This window comes from Canis lupus, chromosome 22 (genome assembly GCF_011100685.1).
Source record: "Canis lupus familiaris isolate Mischka breed German Shepherd chromosome 22, alternate assembly UU_Cfam_GSD_1.0, whole genome shotgun sequence".
In the NCBI taxonomy this organism is placed as follows: domain Eukaryota; kingdom Metazoa; phylum Chordata; class Mammalia; order Carnivora; family Canidae; genus Canis; species Canis lupus.
This window is the reverse complement of record NC_049243.1, coordinates 45,882,662-45,903,298: the sequence shown is the minus strand read 5'-3', so window position 1 is coordinate 45,903,298 and position 20,637 is coordinate 45,882,662. Positions and strand designations below refer to the sequence as shown.

Below are 20,637 nucleotides of genomic sequence, written 5' to 3'. Positions count from 1 at the left end.
GAGAGAATGTGTGTGTGTGTGTGTGTGTGTGTGTGTGTGTGTGTAAGCAAGAGAGAGAAATAAAAAATGCATGTTCATTTAGCCTGTCCTCCTTCCTAGTCCGCAAAGATGGGCAATTATTTGCATTTCAGTATCTCTCTTCTCCGAGGGCCTCATCCATGTGCGTTCTCAAGGCAGAGATGGTGATTCTATATGGTTCCTCCTTGACATGCCTTAGATTTCACCAGGCAGTTGGACACCTGTGTTCTCCCACAAGTGCTGAGATCTCCCACAGCCATCTCCACTCTGTCTTACTCCAGCCCAACTGGATCTAGTTGCATTTGGCAGCCCATCCAGATATCTTGCCATTTGGGATATCTGAGGACTCCCAATTTCATCAGAAATGAGCTTTATTTATTTATTTATTTATTTATTTATTTATTTTTTTTGTATCTCACAGTACCCTTGCTGTTTAGGATGATTTCTGAGAGGACTGGGGGAGGGGAAGTCCATTTCCATTAATGAAAAGGCAGAGGTCGTCACTAACTCTCCAGTACTCTTTAACCTTGGTGACATGCTTGCCAGTGTCTACACTGGAGTTCCACCTGCTGTAAAGATGAGAAGTGTGAGAGTTACTGGAACTGAACCAGGCCCATGCAGTGTAGTAAGAGTGAACAGACAGAGTCTGGAACCAGAATGCAACATATTGAACTGCTGTCTTCTGAATGCAATGTAAATAAAAGCTCTGTTGCTGGCCTTCATCCATGCCTAGGCAGCTCTTACTGCTCTGTTGCTTTTAGCGAGATGTGATTCTGTGATGGTTGCTTTTTTGACAAGCTGGAGTCACACACATACTGAACTTCATTTCAGCCTCCATCAGATGGTCTGTAATGAACCAAACCCAAAAGGAGAAAAAAAGGGACAAGAAACCTAATACTCAATGACCTTACCATCTGCTTGTCTTGATCTCAGACCTACGGCATTGTGTCCTTGAATCTTCCCAACAGTTTTGAGCTGGCATTATTATTATCCCTTTTGCCAAATGGAGAAACTGAGACTGAAGAGCATAAGTACCTGCTCAGAGTGAACAGTGCGTGTTAGCTCTGCAACTTTTGTGGTCTCTCGATGCTTTCCACCTCCCCCATGACCATATGCACTGAATTTGAGGTGTCTCAGTTCTGTAAAGATAAAGTCACAACAGCCACCAAAAGACCTCTCCTGGCTGTTTTATTTTCCTCATTCAATCAGGGTGATGCTGCTCCTGTCCGGTGACCAGGGGGCCACCTCTCAGAGCGGCCTCTTAATCACACCCGCCACTTACGTGGTGTATCTTCCATCTGCAGTTTGTAGCCAGTAATTAGTTCCTATGAGGTAAGTCACTGTCTCACTTCCCAGGTAAGGCACCTGGTACAGAGAGAGCTTGAGTGATTTTTCCAGAATCAGCAATGAGTCACAGGAAGAGAGAGTAGACATGGGCCTGCCCCTCCCAGGCTGGTATGAGACCCTTCCCTCAGCTGCCTTCATAACCCACTCAGGGAAAGGGGATGCTTTCCCTCTCACTTCTGCTGTTAGCTGGAGTGTATTCCCAAACACATCAACATGGGATGAAGTGAAGGGTCATTTCAAGGATTCTATACATGGGCATTTCACACTTGGAGTGTTTAGTTTCAAGTTTTTCAGACCACGAAGCTGGGGCCCTTTCAGCAAAGCATTGTTAATGATGACATTTTTCTCTGTAAAAAAAAAAAATTACATTGAGCAGATTATAGGGAAAGGAATCAGGTTATTTGGGAGATGCCTATCAAACAGCAGAAAATGAAAATGTATTTTTATTTTATTGGCTATTTTTAGTTTCGACAAGAAATAACTATTGTTCTTGGAGTACATAAATATATAACCATACAAAATATGGGTAACATTAAGTTTACATAAAAAATTATCCCCCACCCCAAGTTATTATTTTTAAATACTTGCATTATCTCCGAAATAACCTTGATTTTTTTTTTACCCAGTGAGTTCCAAACAATCCTGGGGGCAGTCCTTATTTTTCTCCTTAAGTGACATTTTAATATATATATATATATAGTATTTCAAATGTAATGTTATTTTTGGAGTAGCAAGTATGCAAGCAACAAGAGAAAAGGAAAAAAAGTACACTTAATCTGAAGGTAGGTGTCCCAACAATTTTCTTTTTTGTATGTGAAGCCCATTATCTCCCATGATAACTTTGTTGACAGCATCCACAAATATATTTGGAGCCAGGTTTTATAAAATAGATCCAGAATCGTATGACTAAGCGACCCAGCTCATGACATATGTCAACCCCAGATAGATGGTACATTTTCTGTTTTAAAGACTCAAACAAAACTTTTCACATTCTTCTTTGGGGGAAGAAAAAAATTACATTTGAAGTCCTTTTTCACCCAAACACATTTTGAGATAAGAGCTCACAAGTCTTGACATTATTTCATTTTGTTATGCGCATCTGTCAAGGAACTGAGATAGGATACAGCTACTAAAAACTGATGATTGTGGAACAGAGAAACTTGACAGCATTTCATTCCTTTTATGTTCTGATTATACATTTATCAGAAAACCTGTATCTCTTCTAGTTCAGCTAGAAATTGGTAGAATTCAAGAACTCAAAGGCTTGGCAAAGAACTGTCCTATTATTTGGTATCATCTTACATTTTAGAGAAGTTGCTTGGTTGAGTCATTGTTAAAGCTTTTGCTTCTCTTTTCATTATTGTGGCCCACTATCCTCAGATCACATTTCTATAGGCCCCTATAACTGCTTTGCTGCGCAAATTAAACGCTGGGATATTTCATACATATACGCCCGCATTTCAATGCTTGTCAATCAGAGTTTATAAAATATAGGGATTACAACCTGATATTAACATCCAAATCTATTGTGCTCATTTTATGTGTGAAAATGAGAAACCCTCGTATAGACGCTAGGTTCCCCAGGCTCTTTGTCACCCTGTTTTTAATTTATCTTCAGGTTTTGAGTCAGTAAAATGATTTTGCTTTATCAATTTAATGCAGTGATAAAAACCTATCTGGGAATCAGAATGATCAGAACCAAAGTGGATCTACAGGTTGTTGGGCACGAAGCCCGGCCCTGCCAAGGGTTTTAATAGGGCTACTTTCTTCAGAGAAGGGAATACATCCTGTTTGTTTTTAATTGTACTTTCACCAGTGATGAGGTTCCCATCACAAGAAGTGGAGGTTGAAATGCATCACCTTGGGTTGGAGGACTTGAAAACTTTTTAACATGTTCTTTCTATACCTTTTTTTTCCCTTCCTTTTTACAGGTGTACTTCAAAAGGAATTACCCAGATATTACTCAGAATGGCCACGTGGTTATGAATGCTTCCAATGGACAGCCCTCAGCCTTTACTATTTTCGAGACAGCACTGTGATTCTACTACAACATTCAGTCTATTCCAAAGGCATTTTTAAAATAGTTTTTGCACTGTGTAAACTACATTGTACTTTTTTTACACTAGCAGAAGATATTTTACACATTCAAGATGTTTATTTGGATTTTTTCCTCCCAACTTCACTCAATTATTTCAAGCTCTAGCAGAATGATATACTATTTTTTATTTATATGTAATAGTTTCTTGTTATTTTTTTCCTTATCCAATCACAGGTGCAGGACACCAGTAAAAGCTGTCCATCAGGTTTGGTGCCTTAAAGAGACTTCAGAGCCAAAACCCATTTTGTAAGGTAGAAGACAAAGTTGGCACAGACTTTTTTTTTTTTTTTTTTTTTTTTACACACTACCCTCCCAAATTGCATATTACTTTCCAGTGATATCAGGGATCCTGTTGACTTGAAGACTGTGTGAAATTTGCCATTTTTTCTGGCCACTTTCTTTAACATAACAACTAGGATCCATTATTTCTCCCCAAAGGCCTCTGTTTGAGATAGTACAGATGAAGCTAATAGGAAAAACCGCAAAGACACTTTAAGTGACGTTTTCGTGACCAAAAAAGCCATATTCTTAAAATAGGGAAGGGTGGTATTTAATTGCATGGTCTGAAGGACAAGGAAGAGAAAATAATACTTTCTCAAAACTGGAGCCCATGCTAGGTGATTGGATAATGAAGGCCACATGTGTGACCTTTCTGATTTGTGTGACCCTGCCCTGGAGACCATTGCAGTCTGAGGCTCAGCATGGTGACATTTTGAGAAAAGGCCCAACTGCTAGCTGTCATTCTGGACTATCAGGCAGTAGTCTTATTTGGATTTCTGGTTTACTGACAGATAACTGTCTGAATATACGCCTTTTGGTTTAGCCTTTAACGAAATCCCTTTTACACTGCCTGTATAGGGCCTCCTGACTTGGTGAGAAAAACCAAACATTGTCGCCAACAACAGCTGTAATTGTGCAGTGTGTTCTCAGGGCACATCCAGGAGGCTCCCTGTTATGAGCCTGCCCAGGTTCTTTTACTTCTGACCACTAATAGCACTTTGGTCTTTCCAATTAGTCAGTCAGCAAACCACTGTCCTTCCAAGGCCTGCTGCACTTTATTTGAACCATGGGTCTTTGACTTTCCTAATGGTGTCTATGGTATAGGAGTTCAAATTGCTGAAGGTGTTATGTGGACTCTCATGACCTCCAGAATAAAGGTGTAACCACCCTCAAGTTGCATATATTAAGCTGTATGCCCTCATACAGCAGATTTTTGGACTCCTCAGAGAGAAATGGATGTTTTATAGCATCAAGCCTTAAAAAGCACACACAGCAACTACACAAGATATATTGAGTGCAGTAGCTGTTTGATTCCTCATAGTTAGAAATAATATGGTGAATGTTTAGTTCAGTAAGCCTGTACCTTGTTCAGTAGTCATGGATAGTATTTCAGGAAACTGAAATGACAATGATGATAATGAGGTTTGTTAAAACATTGGAAATACTGGAAGCATGTATGTGTTTATTTGGTTTATAGAGGTTAAAGGCAGTTTAAAAAATGCATGTTTCTATATTATTTGTTTTAATGTCATAGCATTTTTTTAATGAAACAATTTATTTGAAATAAATGACCGTTTTCATCTCCATTCAGAGACTTGTGTTTTGTTCTTAGAGGGATTACTGACTCATTTCCTTGCTATTAAACACCAGCAAGTTTTCCGGAGATCAAAAAAATATCTTCATTATCAACTGGTTCTCTTGGCTAACTAGATGTACCAAATATTCTAAGTAGCAAGGTGGGTTTCAGACAGGTTGAAACAGCTGATATTGAAGCCAGCCTGATTGTACCCCTTCCAGGAACGGAGAGAGCACTAGCTTATGCCCAAGGCTTGAACAAGTATTAAGTTGTTGAAGTTTATATTTTTTGAAAGGTGACTTTGCCCTGAATTAACAAGAAACATTCATTAAACAAACATTAAAACATTAAACAGCAAACAAAATCATAAACATTAAAACACTGTAGAACATTGATTCTCAAAGTGTGGTCCCTGGACCAGCAGCATTAGCCTCACCTGGGAACTTGTTAGAAATGCAAATTCTTGTGTCTCATCCCAGATGTCTGAATCAGAAAATGTGGTGGTGTGGACCAGTAATCTGTGTCTTAACAAGCCCTTAGGGTGGTTCTGATGCAGGCTAATAGCTGAGAAGCAATACCATAGAACATAAAGAACTCCTAAAGCTCATTAAGAAAAACACAGAAAGGCTAATTAGAGAAATGGACAAGAGACTTTGAATAGGCACTTGACAAAAGAGAATGTCCAAGTGACCAATAACCAAAAAAGTGCTCACTCTATTAGTTACCAGGGAAATGCAAATTAAAGCCACAGTGAGATAGCACTAAACACCCCCTGGCATGGCTAAAATTAAAAAGAACACCCAATGAAAGCGGTTACACCACATCAACGACACAGGTGAATTTCAAAAACTTAAACCTGCCCCCAAATGATATTTATGATTCTATTTATGCAAAGTTCCAACACAGTTTAAACTAGTGTTGAGTCATGACAGTTGCCTCACTTTGGGAAGGTGGAAGGTTTTGGTAATTGGGGGAAATTAAAGGGAGTTTCTAGGATATTTAAGGTGTCTTTTTTTTTTTCCCCACCTGGGCGGTGTTGAGATCAGTATTGTGTTATTTTCTGCACTTTTATGTTGCATGTGCCTTTTTGCAATTAAAAAGTCCTCAGCTTCGTTTTTCTTTTAAATCTCAGTGAAATCCAGTGACTAACTTGCATCTGGGAAGTTACTTGTGCTGAATTCTTAAAATAACTCGTTGAAGCCTTGTCCTGTGGCCCATAGCCCAATGTCCTCATTTGAAGCTCTTGGTACATGAAACATCAAGGTCTGCATTTTCTGGGCTAATTAATAAGATAAATTCCACTTCCTCTCTAATTTTAGGAGAAATAAAAGTAAGATTTTCCTGGGTTCTTTTTAAATAACCACTTTATCCAGATATATTGACATACAAAAAAGGTATATATTTAATGTGTACAACTTGATGAGTTTGGAGATAAGTTTATTTTCCTAAAATCATCCCCACAATCTACTTCCTAAACATATCCATCACCTCCAAAACTTCCCTCCTAATACCATAAGTGGTTGCTGCCTTATGAAGAAACAATTAAATGCAGTGAATTAGACTTATTAAGTATTGTGATACTTTGGTTGGTCAGTGGTTAACTTATCAGCTGGTTACCTTGTCCCTGTGTGAGCTGATGAAAATCTGTTTTCCTCACAGAAGGTTTGGCCTGAGTATTTGTTTCCTACCAAATTCTGAAAAGTTTAATAACGTTCACAATCTTAGGCCTTGAAGTGTGTTAAATTTAGTACCTGAAAAAAAAAAAAAATTTAGTACCTGAATGTGTAAGTCAACTTTCCACAAATCTGATTTGGAGTGTTTTCGAGGTAGATTTTTACCCTAAAAAACCTTGGGACATTCTGGCCACCACATCTCAAGAAGAAAACATTTGTAATTCCTTTCATGTAGTTCAGGGAATGCTTGACTTCTATTTTGACTAAAAGGAAAGAGATCTTTCACTTGGAATGAAGAAAACTAAGAAAGTTCAAATTAAAACAAATTCTAACAGCCACAGTAATGGTTAACCCAGTTTCGTGACCCAACTGAGTTCTCCAAAGATCTTTTATTGGAAATTGTGTCAATAAAAGGAAATTGTAGTCTTCATCAGAAAGGTATAGATTAGGGATCCCTGGGTGGCGCAGCGGTTTGGCGCCTGCCTTTGGCCCAGGGCGCGATCCTGGAGACCCGGGATCGAATCCCACGTCGGGCTCCTGGTGCATGGAGCCTGCTTCTCCCTCTGCCTGTGTCTCTGCCTCTCTCTCTCTCTGTGTGACTATCATAAATAAATAAAAATTAAAAAAAAAAAGAAAGGTATAGATTAGATCATTCCACGAGTACAGAAGGAAAAATATTTTTGTCAAGAATTGCAATAAGTTCACAGGTTTGCTTCCACAAAATACAACAGGCATTTTAATGGGCATGGTGATCCTTATCAAATTATTTTTTCAGGGATCCCTGGGTGGCTCAGCGGTTTGGCGCCTGCCTTTGGCCCAGGGCGCGATCCTGGAGACCCGGGATCGAATCCCACGTCGGGCTCCCGGTGCATGGAGCCTGCTTCTCCCTCTGCCTGTGTCTCTGCCTCTCTCTCTCTCTCTGTGACTATCATAAATAAATAAAAATTAAAAAAAAAGATGTATTTTTTTAACATGTGGGCATGTAGGAGGGTGGGGAGAGGGAAAGAGAAAGAGAATAATCTCAAGCCGGCTCCCTGATGAATGCAGTGCCCCATTACAGGGCTCCATCCCACAATCCTGGGGTCACGAGCCAAAATGAAGAGTTGGATATAACTGAGCCACCCAGGCATCCATCAAATTGAGTATTTAAAGGATAAGCATATTCACACACAAAGTCTGCACTTACATTTTTTATTTGGGGATTTAGGGATAGATGTTATAAGCATATGTATAACGAATACTTTTTTAAAAAGATTTTACTTATTGATGAGAGACACAGAAAGGTTGGCAGAGGGAGAAGCAGGCTCCTTGCGGGGAGCCCAATGTGGGACTTGATCCCAGAACTCCAGGATCACCACCTGACCTTGCGATCAGTGCTTGTGGAATCAGAGAGAAGCAGGATAGGGCAGAGGGAACAATGAAGTCAGAATGCTGGCTGGATGACCAGCTAACCCCTCGGGGTTCTGGAGGTCACATGGCCCTTCAGGCTTGTCCTACTATATGCGCTAATAGCCAGACCTTTATCTTTCTGCTTTGATTGGTCACTGCGTGTGGGCTGCCCCCAGAAGGGCTGGGAGGAAGGCTAGAGGGTGACCAAATCTCATTTTTGTCAAGGATGGTCCTAGTTTATTGCCCTTGCTTATTTGCTTTGGTTGGGATGATTGTTGGGCGAAGAGCACCCAAAGAAACAGTATGGAATAATTGATGTTAGACAAAAAGAGGGTCCCCTCTTCTACCAAGAGAAGAGAGTAAGATGGGTGTGGATGAAGGTGGGTTTGTAGACTATGGAAAGGTATATTTGAAGAGCTCCTCATCTGCTGGCCTACACCAATCTGTTCTTACTTCACATACAGTTAAAAGGAAACAAGCAAAGCTCTGGAGACAGTCTTCTAGGTTCAAATACCGGTTCCTCTACACATTGGCTGTCTGGATTTGGACAGAAGATCTACTTACTACCTGCTAATTGTGGGATCTTATGGTCAGGAAGCACACTACGCTTCAATTCCTTTGTTCAAGATTGAGATCGGGATGGTACTTTGCTCAGAGGGCTCTTGCAAAGATTAAATGTGACTGTGACACAGTGTATGGTCTATGGTTGTTTAAGAAATTCAAGAAAACTAGAAACACTTCAGTCATTTGACATTGCCATGATGTCCAAACTCTGGATTGGTGGGTTCTTGTCCAACAGGCTAGAGACCACTTTGAGTGTCGACCTTGCATGGTGAGGATCATGTGGCCTGAACTATACTCTAGCTGTGAGCTGTAGAATCTGTGTTAGTTTGCAGCAGACTGAAAATTTAAATAAAGCGATTCCTAATCCCAGATAGTTGAGAGGCACTCTTTAGAACACTGCTGAATATGTGCTTAGCTCTCAATAAATATTAGCCTCTATTAATTGTCACTATATCAGGCAAAAATTATTTCGTGATATTTCTTTTTTTTATTAAAGATTTTATTTATTCATGAGAGTCAAAGAGAGAAGCAGAGACACAGGCAGAGGGAGAAGCAGGCTCCATGCAGGGAGCCCGATGCGGGACTTGACCCCAGGACTCCAGGATCACACCCCGGGCCAAAGGCAGGCGCCAAACTGCTGAGCCACCCAGGCATCCCATTCTGTGATATTTCTGTTTAATATTTGACCTCACAGGCTTTCAAAAGTCTCTACTGTGCATTTGCAGTATTTAATATTAAGAAATTAAAACTAATTAAATTCCTGCTCAAAGTTTTTTCAAAAAAGATATTTTTAAAAACAATACTGTGCATGTGTTTATCCCTGCTATATTATTGAAACTACAGCATGGTCTTGGAGAGGGTAACACATCAGGCCACTTTAAAAATCCTTTCAAGAACTTAAGTTTTTAATGTGTAAACTGTTGATTTCCCTTCAAAAACAGAAAGAATATGGATTAACTGAGCTTTTGCTTTTTAAATCTAATGTTCTAAGGAAAATAACCTCATTTTTCCCCAAAAACTAAAATAGCAGTCTGTTTGAAAAACAGAAGAAGCATATGTTTATTTGATTTTAGAGCTTAAAAATAACATTAATAGTTATTTGCTTCAGCCCTATAAGACCTCCATGTATACTCCAGGCCCATCTAATTTGCCTTGGGGGTCAACACTGGGATTGTAAGATTCTTCAAGAAGAACCAAGATCAAGATTTAGATATACTAAGAATGTTTTACGGAAAGCTTACATTGGATAATTTTTACTAAATTCAGTCTTTCAGCAACTATGCTCATAAAACTAGCCAACTCACAATTATCCATCCCCATAGATGGAAGCTTTGGGTATTCCAAAACAGTGTTTGATCCAAAAGTTAATCATATTTAATTTTGGAGGGCATTAAGTGAAAAACATTTCTTAAATTAAATTTCACAAACTACCTAGACAAAAATTAAAATGAGTCTCTTTGAGACAGTTTATATCATATTAAGAGTGTTGTAAGAAAGGAACAGTCAACAGAGAATTGAGGATTTTTAAATTTCAATTTATAACACAAGGGCTTTTAAAAAATCCATAATTCATACTGATTCTAATAAAATAGGTGATAGATAAAAGGGAAAGCTTTTTTGTTGTTTTTCTGGGGGGGGCAGTAAAATACTAATACATGTGGAAGGATTGACAGAAAAAGTACTACATTGCAGTCATCATTGTCAGAAAAAATTCAGATAAAGCCCAACATCAGCTGCTAAATGAATATACGATTAATGGGTTTGGGGGAGTTAGGGAGGCAGGGCATTTTCATAGACAAAGTACCTTCTCAGACTGATTAGATCGTAAGGGAGGAACTGTATCTTTAAAGTGGAAAAGTCTGGGGCACCCAGGTGGCTCGGTGGTTGAGCATCTGCCTTTCACTCAGGTCGAGATCCTGGGGCCTGGAATCAAGTCCTGCATCAGGCTCCCTTCAAGGAGCCTGCTTCTCCCTCTGCCTATGTTAAATAAAATCTTTAAAAAAAAATAGAGTAGAAAAATTTGGCAGACACTGACACCCTTGCCTCTTGATGTGTGAGGCAATGACCACATCATATCATTCCTGTGGCGCTTCTGCCTCTCCACGAAAGGAAAAGAAGCACAACCTCAATTAAGTCAACAAACAAATCCAAATTGAGGACATTCTACAAAACAACAGGCCTGTGCTTTTTTTTTTTTAATGATTTTTTAATTTTTAAGTAATCTGCATGCCCAATGCAGAGTTTGAACCCATAACCCCAAGATTAAGAGTTGCATGCTCTACCAACTGAGCCAGCCAGGCTCCTCCTGGCCTATACTCTTTAAAAATGTCAATGACAATGAAAGATTGCAGAAGTATTTCAGACTAAACGCAAAGACATGACAACTGAATGCATTGTGTGATCCTGAATCAAAAAATAAATAAATTTAATAAGAACAGTACTGATTCAATTGGTGACACTGGAATGAGATCTTTATAGTAGATAATAGAGTTGTATCATTATTTTCTCATACCATGTTATGTAAGAGAATGTCTTTGTTCTCAAGAAATACACACTGATGTATCTAGTCGGGAAGGGTTATGATGTCTGTAACTTAGATGGTTCAGTAAAAAGGACTATATTATATATATGCAATATACTGTATTATACATGATATCATATATCATCTTGGATCAGAAACGATATATCTGCCTATCTAACTTATCTATAAAGAGAGAAAGGAAATGTAATTAAAAATGTTGGAGTGAACCTGGATGAAAGATACACTGGAGTTCATTATATGACTACTGCAACTTCTATGTAGACATAAATGTTTTTCAAAACAAAAAGTTAAAAAATAAATGTTCCTCAGCTCAACCACAAAGTGAAGACTCCACATCCAGATAAGCAAGTCTATGCGGTCTATAAAACTCATTAGACATTTTTAGTTTTGTGAGTATGGTTGGCACAGCTCCCTTCCACCTGCAGGGTTCCCAGCTAGCTGGAAGCGAAAGCCCTTCTTCACCAGGGAGCATGTGGAATCAAGATGCCTCCTGCTAACAAAATTATTTTTCACGTCAGTAAGTTACAGCATTATGTGATCTTCTAGGGATATAATAATGTCAAATGCAGAATCACTATAGGCCAAATTTCCAGGACTGTTATTCACTCCATTGTTGGAGGGAGCGGTCACCTGTGGGATGCCCCTGTCCATCACAGACCCACAGTTAGGAGTGGATGCCTGGAGCCTCCACGGACAGTTGAAACAAAGTGCTGTTCATTGCTATTCGACAGAAGCACTGTGGATGATTCCAAACTATGGGTTCTGGTATAAATTCAGCTTCTCCAGAAGGCTCTCTTTTTTCCCCCGGGATACATAGATATTTCTCTCTAGAGTTGTACCAACCAAGCTTATTCTGGGATGCATTTTTCTGATCTGAAAATAAACTAACTCCTTCTCATTCGTTTTCTTAAAGAGCTAGTTTAACTCATCTGATCCTGCCACCAGTGAACTTGATACGACAGCATCATTGCTATGTTGATGCGACTTATCAATGTAGTTACCGAGCCAACGTGCAAGCACGCAAGACAAGGATATTCATTCTAGAATTCCCTTCTTCCAAACAGGAAACCAATTTCAAGAAAGTAAGTTCACCTTGGCAGTTTGAAAGAATGCTGAGAAATAGGGGTGTCTGATTTTACCAAACCAATGAACATCTCTGGTCACTTTATAGCTTACTGAAATCTGATTTCTTTTACTAAATATTTCTAGTTTTTCTTCATTGCTGTTTTATGGTGAATATAGTGAAAATTATGAGGGGCCCTTATTTTCTCCAATTCACAAAAGTTAAAACAGACAATACTTACTTTTGTATCTATAGACCGTAAACCAAGCACTTTCAAAAATTCAGGTGGAGGTGTGAATTACAAACTTCCTGAAGTATCACATTGTAACACATGCTAAGGTCCTTAAAATGTCCTATATTTTGGCTCAAAAATTTATAGGAATATACTCCAAGAATATAACTATAAATTCTAACAAAAACCCCTCACATTCAAACATTTATTGCAATATTACTTATAATATCAAAAATGGAAATAAGCTATATTCCAGAAAGATTCCAAATTTGTTATATTCATGCGATAAAGTAGTAAGAAGCCAACAAAATAGTCTTTTCAAAGATTACCTGGTTATCATTTGACCTCACCTTTCTGATAGTGGTGTATCAATCTATTGCAATCATTAGCCTTTTGGTTCTTATTGTAGACTTTTTTTTTTAAAATCACTTTAACTTCACATTGGTTCTTGTGCTAATGATGTCAGTAAATACTCATCTTATAATATTAAATGAGAAAAATCATCTGACTTTTAAACATTTTGTAAAGCACATTTGTATCTTTAAAACTCTGAAATTAAGTAATCAAAATATTAACAATAGTTATTTCTGACTGGTTCTATTATTGCTTATTTTTATTTTCCTCTTTAATTTTCACATTCCAAATTACCCCCAACAAGCATGGGTTAATTCTAAGGTCCAGAAACTACGTAAAGAGAAGTCACAGTGCTTCTTTCAGTTTACATAGTGAGTTTATATTTTATTTATGAATAATGTCTTATCTGTCCACACAGACTCTCCTACCTTCAATATCTGTACATCAGATACTCCGTTAGCTCATGACTTGTATACTTCCTCACAGAAGTTTTGTATCATAGTCTACATATCTTTCCAGTGCTCCTATTCTAGCAACATCTGGCCAGTTTGAAAATTTCAACGTCATTCCCATTACAAGTACAGGCCATGTAAATACTAGACATAACCAGGCTTTGCGTCCAAAAACAGTTTTTGAACACTTTTAGGACAATCATACATTTCTAAAACCTAGAAATCTTTTTTTTTTAAAGCTAATCATTTTTTTAAAATTTTTTAAATTTATTTATGATAGTCACACAGAGAGAGAGAGAGAGGCAGAGACATAGGCAGAGGGAGAAGCAAGCTCCATGCACCGAGAGCCCGACGTGGGATTCGATCCCGGGTCTCCAGGATCGCGCCCTGGGCCAAAGGCAGGCGCTAAACCGCTGCGCCACCCAGGGATCCCATCTTTTTTATAAAGATATGAATGTCACGATGAAAGAGGTAAGAAAGAAACCAAGTTACCAGTGATGAACACAACCTACTTCATCAATGCAATGTCCAAACAGCGACAATAATGGTCTGCTGTGTATCACATCTAGTTTTTACTGAAATTTTGGCTTCTAAATTATATAATGGGTCTAAATTTGCTACCACATGTCTTTTGGGGAGGCACCTAAAATCAAATTATTGGACAAAGAGAAATGTTTAGGCAAATTTTCCTGAGAAACTTGATATTTCCCCATTTTGTAATAACGCTCGAGCTCTTGATTCATATATGTGGGGACAGAAAAGCAGATGACAATTAAGAATCTAAGCCAATTACTTGTTTTGGTGGAATTTGAACTTTCAGGTCTTTCTCAAGCAGGTGGGCTCCTGGGGAAAGGATGGGTAGGTAGACTGTATCAACAAGTCAGCTCAGCCATGATGTCTGTGGCTGAGCATCAACATGTACTGCCCATGGAGGAGGACAGGTTAGCTGTCTGTAAGTAGCTTTGGGTTCTCTTCCTTGCTTTCTCACCTTTGTTCCCTCTCCCACTAAGTAGAACGTGACTCCAGCTTAAAGAATATCCTGACTAATGGTCTTTGTATGGAGATAGTATAGCCTTTTTGAGAATCAGTTCCATGTTGAAGCCAGCAATAGTTACCCCTACTTGATAAAGATATCATTATATTGATTTCATCAGTGCCAGGAGCCTCTCTTCAAAGCTCGGATGTTAAGTAGGTAGACCAGGTACCCACCCATGCACTGTGATTTAAGGAGTCCTGGGAAAATCCTCTACACAGGTTTCCCATTGATGCTCAAAGAGCTATCATTGGTGGTTCATCCATATGGATACTTTTCGCTCTTTCCCTTGTGCTCTTTCCTTTAAAAATAAGAGACTGTATTCTTTTTGTTTTTTAAAGGTTTTATTTTTTGATTCATGAGAGACACACACACAGAGGCAGAGACACAGGCAGAGGGAGAAGCAGGCTCCCTGTGGGGAACCCAATGGGGGATTGACTTTATCCCAGGATCCTGGGATCACAACCTGAGCCAAAGGCAGATGCTCAACCACTGAGCCACCCAGGTGCCCCAAGAGACTGTATTCTTATGAAGGTGTAAAACATGAAGTCACTAATATTTTAGGTGAATGAGTTTACCATATTGGTTTCTCCCAAATGGAAGAAGCAATGGACACCACACATGATTTTAAGATGGCTCATGAAGTGGTATTCATGAGCCATCTGGAAGGGAAGAACTCATCCTTAGTAAACAACAGGGAAACCTTACTAATGAAGATATTTCAACAATCATGTTGCATAATACCAAACACAATAAGGAAATTGCCAATTATCCTGTATAACACATTGGCAGTTGAATTTGGCATCACTGTGTAGAGCCAGCTATACAAATGTGACCACCACCCACTTGATACCGTTGCCTATTAAGCTGAATTATCCTTCAAATCCACTCTGGGTCATAGTTGGTGGGAGGATCTTGTAGGATGTGACTTAGAGTTGATCATTATGGGGAGAAGGAACTTGAAGAACCAGACTGGCTTAGTAAAGAGAGATTTCTTCTCCCTAAGGTGCCAAGGGAGTTTTTGAGGCCAGCCAGTTCTCTTTTATCAGAGCCTGGCTAGACATGGCACCTGGACCATAGTAGAAGAATAATCAGTGTCAGTTGAAAGAATGAATGGATTTCATGCTGAGTATTAGTTGAACAAGTTGATCCTTGTTTCAAGCCAACAACTGTCACCTGCATCTCAACATCAAAAATTCAGATGGAGTTTAAACTTTTAGATCATTGATTGGAGACGTGTATTTATGTATTATGTACTAAGTGTGCTATTTATACCAATTATTTCTCCCTGTTTTTTCTCTGCTTTAATGTAGAAAGCATCTATTACCGGCAGGACCCACCCCTAATATTTTCTGGCTCACAACAAGAGAACAAATGGAGGCCCACATATCATATATCTAAATAGGTAAAGCTAAAAATAGAGCTAACATAATGTTTAATAAAAACGTTTTATCCTCCCACCTTGAGAATCCTTCAGAATCACCTGGAAGGCCTGATTCACATTTAGAATTCTTGGATTCTCAGAGTTCTGGCTGAAATGAGAAAGTATGGGGATGGCCGGCCCACACCCACAGCCCACACCTGAAAAAGCCTCTTTTGCACAATAAGGACACCCCAGAGGGCACAGGCAGTTCTGTCCACCGCTGCCCCTCTTCACTGGCAAATAGGGCCTCCCAGGCCCAGGACTACTCCTACCACCAGTGCTGCCTGGTGATATAGACTTTTTTTTTTTTTTTGTTTTAAATGTAGACTTTTTGAGGATGGAGTCAGGCAACAGGTCCATGCAGGGCCTCCTTCAAGCGGGCTGGGGCATTGTGGGCAGGCCATTCCAGCATCCTCGCTGCCCTGAGTGGTCTAGATCAGTGCTTCTGGATCTTTAATGTGCATGAAATCCACTTGGGAGTCTTGCTAATGTGCTATATAGAGCAGAGGGCAGGGCCGAGAGCCTGCATTGCACAAGCTTCCAAATGCTGCGGATGCTCCTGGTGCGTGGACGGGCCGGGGTACTGAGCCCCTGAGCCGGTGGGCCCCGGAGAGCTGTGCCCCTTGGCTCTCAGACAGACACTCCATCGCCCGGGGACTGGCCAGGTCAGCGACACAGGCCGCCTGCCCTGATCTGAGGCTGGTTCGGGCCCCTGTTCACCCACGTTCCCATTGCATCAATGGGCTCTGTTCCCACAGTGCTGGCCCCGTCCTCCCCCAGCCTTGCCACGGCCACGTTTGATCTCCTACCCACTCTCCCCCAGTCGAGTTTCTCTTGGCTCCTTTCCCTGCACTGTTCCAGTCCTTCCCCCGCTTTTCTCTTACGCCACAAAACAAATGTAAAAATAACATTTCAAAAATATTGAAAAGTAATGCTGATGAAATCGTGTTTTTGTTTTCTCGGGACGGAAGCAGACAGAACCAACGACCACAGGCGCGGCCTCTCCAGGACCTGCTGTCGTGCGGTCACAAGGCCGGGTCTGCTCACCCGCTGCCTGAAATCAGGATTTCTAAACATGCACGACGGCTGAATTAGAGCAGGCTGGATTTCCCTACCGCATTCTTACTTTGACAAGGCTGCGAAAACTGCTATCTCACCATCTGAGGGAATCAAATAGGCTGCTAAAAATAGCCCCTGCAAGTTTGTGTGACAAACGGGAAACACCTCTCCCCATTCCTGCCTGTTGCTCTGATGAAGCTTAATCCTTAGACTTGTTTTCAAGTATTTGCAGTGGTTTGTGTTCTTTTCTTCTTCCCAGGCTGTTTTTCTCTATTTGCCTGGGTTATTTGAACAGGTGGCTTTGCACAACCTAATGCTAATGTGAGGCTTTTGTGGGCTTTGAGATGGCGCAGGGAGTCGTTTAGGGGGGGAAATGTTTCTTTTCTTGCTAAGCGATTCACACCTGTTCAGATAACCACCCTGGATTAACCAGAAAGACACGCCAGAGCGGTCTTCGCGGGCTGGACTCTCGCTGGGCAGAGCAGGGCCCTGCTGACCGCGAGGCTGCACGAATCCCGCCTCCCCTCCCGCATCCCGCATCCCGCGGCTCCTCTGCTCCGCACGTGACCGGCAGCCGCGCCGCCCATCGTGTGGCTGCGGATGGGGCGTCCCCCCCCCCCGCGCCCCGGCAGTGCCCGGACGTGAGTGGGCAGCAGGCATCCCGCTGCGGGGGCGTTGGGGAGCCCTCCCTGGACCCGGCCAGTGTCGCGGGGCAGCTGGGCGCTCGCGGCCTCTGGGGGCGGCCGCAGCACACCGAGGTCGCCGGTCCCTCCGCGCCCCGCCCCCCGCGGGAGCCCTGGCGGGCGATCACAGGCGGGCGGCCCGGGACGCTCGCGCGCTCCCCGGGACGCTGGCCGCGGATCACAGGGGCCCGCCTGCCGCCTGGAACATGCGATCACAGGCCGCGCCTCCGGGCCCCGCGGCGGGGCGGCCGCGGGCGCGTTCCCACGGGGAGATCCTGGGCTGGGCGAGGGCGAGGGCGAGGGCTCCCCCGGACCTCCCATGCCCGGCTCTGGGGCGAGGGCGAGGCCGGTGCTGCGCGGCCCCGAAGGCTGCGGGAGGCGCGCCCCGGTCACCCGGCCGGCGACAGCCCCCTGCTGGGGCGCGCTGCGGAGGGGCTTCTCCGAATGGTTTCCGAGGAGCCTGCACTCAGTTCCCCGGCCCCGAGAAGGAAAGAGTGACGTGCGTGCGGAACAGGCAGGCAGGCAGGCGCGGATGCGGCTTAAAGGGATCCGACCCTGCCCACGAACCCCGCCGCGAGGAGGCCCCGTTGACACGACTGGCCCCACCCCCACCCGCAGGCCTGGACGCTGGGCGCAGGCTCTCCAGCTGCCTTCCCTGCCTGCCGCGTGCGTGTGAGTGTGCGTGTGCGTGTGTGTGTGTGTGTGTGCGTGCTGGGGGCCCGTCAGGTCCGTTACCCCTACAGCAGGCACAGGAAAGCTGGCATCGGGTGTCTGAAGGTAGGGGTTTCCCATTCGATGGACAAAGGTCACCCGGGACTGTTGGGAGGTAATCACTGGATGCGATCCCCAAGCATTACCTGTAAACGAAACCAAATGGAACGTCTGCAACACAGGTAGTGCTATTTTTCACATTTACAGAGCGGATGGGACTAATTAAAGAATTACTTTAAAGTGCCACTGAATTCAGGGCAGCACGCCTCCAGGGGCATCTGCCCCATCAACAGAGCCCAGCGGTGCCACTGTGATTGCGTTGCTCGGTTTCACTGTGGTTACCTTCTTGGTGTCCAGCCACACCTCCCCCAGGGAGTGGAAGCCTCTTCTAGCTCGTGCTAGCTCTGGCCAAAGCCAATGGTTCACCCACCGGGCTACAGGTTAGAGGCACCTGGGAAGCTTCTCTGATGCCTCGCAACGCCTGTAACAATCCAATCGGAATCTCTGGAGTGTGGGTTGATTGTGGAGTGGCGTTTGAGAATCACAGGGTGCAAACCTTTGGAGGACTCCCATCCCATTGTGTCCATTGACACAAGGATGGGGTCACAGGTGGGCAGCGGTGGCTGAGGCCTAAGCCAATGAGTGGATGATAAGGTGGGTGGCTAAGGAGGAAATATGGGGAACCAGAAAAAACATCAGCAAAAACACAGAGTATGAAATGCACTGTATGCAAGAAATCGGAAGAGATTCAGAAGCCAGAACCACGGAGTGTACCTTATGGAAGGTGGTCGATGGTGAGGCTGAACCCGTGTTTAAGAGTTTACTATTAAGAATTCTAGCTAGCATAGCATATGAATTTATTTTACAGGAGGAAAGAGAGCAAAAATGATTTTTAAGCCTAAAATTTACATGACAGATTTGGTCCTTGGGAAGAGAATTTTGGTGTCGCTATGGAGTGGGGATCTAAATGGAGAGAGATGAGGGCCCGTGAACTAATCAGATGGGTGCAGTGGCTGGGGAAGAAATGTGTAGGGCTGGGGAGTTACAAGACATTCCAAAAACAACGGGTTCCCTTGCCACACAAAGGAATGTGATCTTGGTATAGAATTCTTCTCTTCTTCACAGAGGCTAATAATGTTTTCTAAGGCAGAGGCACAGAAGGAGGGACAGAAATTTTCCAAACTTTGTTAAATCTACAGGACAACATGAAAAATTATAACCCGTTGGCAGATCATACCAGGAGCTCAAAAAAAATTACCAATTAAATGCAAGACATTTCATTTATATGCTTTGTAAAAGTGGATTTATTAAGGTAAACTTTATATAACATAAAATTCACCAATTTTAAATGTGTGGTTTCATGGGTTTTGAAATGTATGCAGTCATGTAACCAAGTCCATAATCAACACATTTAACATTTCCATCACCCCCAAAAGTTCTCTGTACCCCTTGGAAGTCAAGCCCCTTCATATACCTCTGGCTCTTGGAAACCACTGATCAGGTTTCTATCCCTACAGTGTTGCTTTTCTAGAATATCATACAAATGGAATCATACATTGGCCTTTGAACCTGGCTTCCTTCACTTAGCAGAATGCTTTTGAAAGGCATCCACTGATATTGCACCTATTGGTAGCTAGTTCTTCCTTATGGCTGGGTAATATTCCACTGTATGGACCTGTCACCATCTGTTTAGTCATTCACCAGTTGATGGACGTCTGGGTTGTGTAGTGGGTTCAAGATACATCTGCATCCTATTCCCCAGAATCTGTGAAAACTACCTCACGTGGCCAAAGATGTGAATGAAGTTAAGGATCAAGGGGAGGACTTTGTCCTGGGTTATCTGGGTGGGCTCTAAGTACCATCTCCTGTGTCCTCATGACAGAGAGGCAGAGGAAGTTTAGAGATAGACCTGTGGGAGAGACCAGAGAGAGACGCAGCCACAAGCCAGTGAATGCCAGTAGCCACCAGAAGCCAGAAGAGGAAAGATTCTCTGCCAGAGCCTCCAGAGGGACAGCCATCCTGTCTGCATCTTGATTTTGGACTTCTGGCCTCCAGATATGTAAGAGAAGAAAGTTCTGTCATGTTAAGCAATGCATGAGAATTCCAGCTTCTCCACATTCTCACCAACACCTAGTAGTGTCACTTTTTTTTTTTTAAATACAAGTCTAGACTTGAGATCTAGCATATAGTAATGTCAATTTTTAAAAATTTAGCCATTCTAATGGGCCTGTGGTAGTGTCTCATTTGGTTTTAATTTGCATGCTTTTCCTGGCTAGCGATGTTGAACATCTTTGCATCTATTTATTTCTTTGGTGAGAGATCTGTTCAACTCTTTTGCTCATTTTTTTGTTTTTGTTTTTTCGTTTGTTTTTAAGTAGGCTCCATGCCCAGTGTAGAGCCCAACACAGGCCTCGAACTCA

At 42.2% G+C, this 20,637-nt stretch overlaps 1 protein-coding gene and 1 long non-coding RNA gene across 2 annotated transcripts in view; both read left to right on the top strand.

Moving 5' to 3' along the window:
• ABCC4 (ATP binding cassette subfamily C member 4) overlaps window positions 1–3,404 on the top strand; it is a 245,850-nt gene extending 242,446 nt beyond the window's left edge. Inside the window, 1 exon segment of the mRNA NM_001197174.1 lies at window positions 3,297–3,404. Within this exon segment, the coding sequence (NP_001184103.1) occupies window positions 3,297–3,404 (108 nt within the window).
• Window positions 3,405–17,875: 14,471 nt separating this feature from the next.
• Window positions 17,876–20,628, top strand: LOC111091686. Its single transcript, XR_005376481.1, has 3 exons — window positions 17,876–18,399; window positions 20,100–20,276; window positions 20,596–20,628. It is a non-coding gene; the product is annotated as an uncharacterized LOC111091686 (long non-coding RNA).
• Window positions 20,629–20,637: the final 9 nt, after the last annotated feature.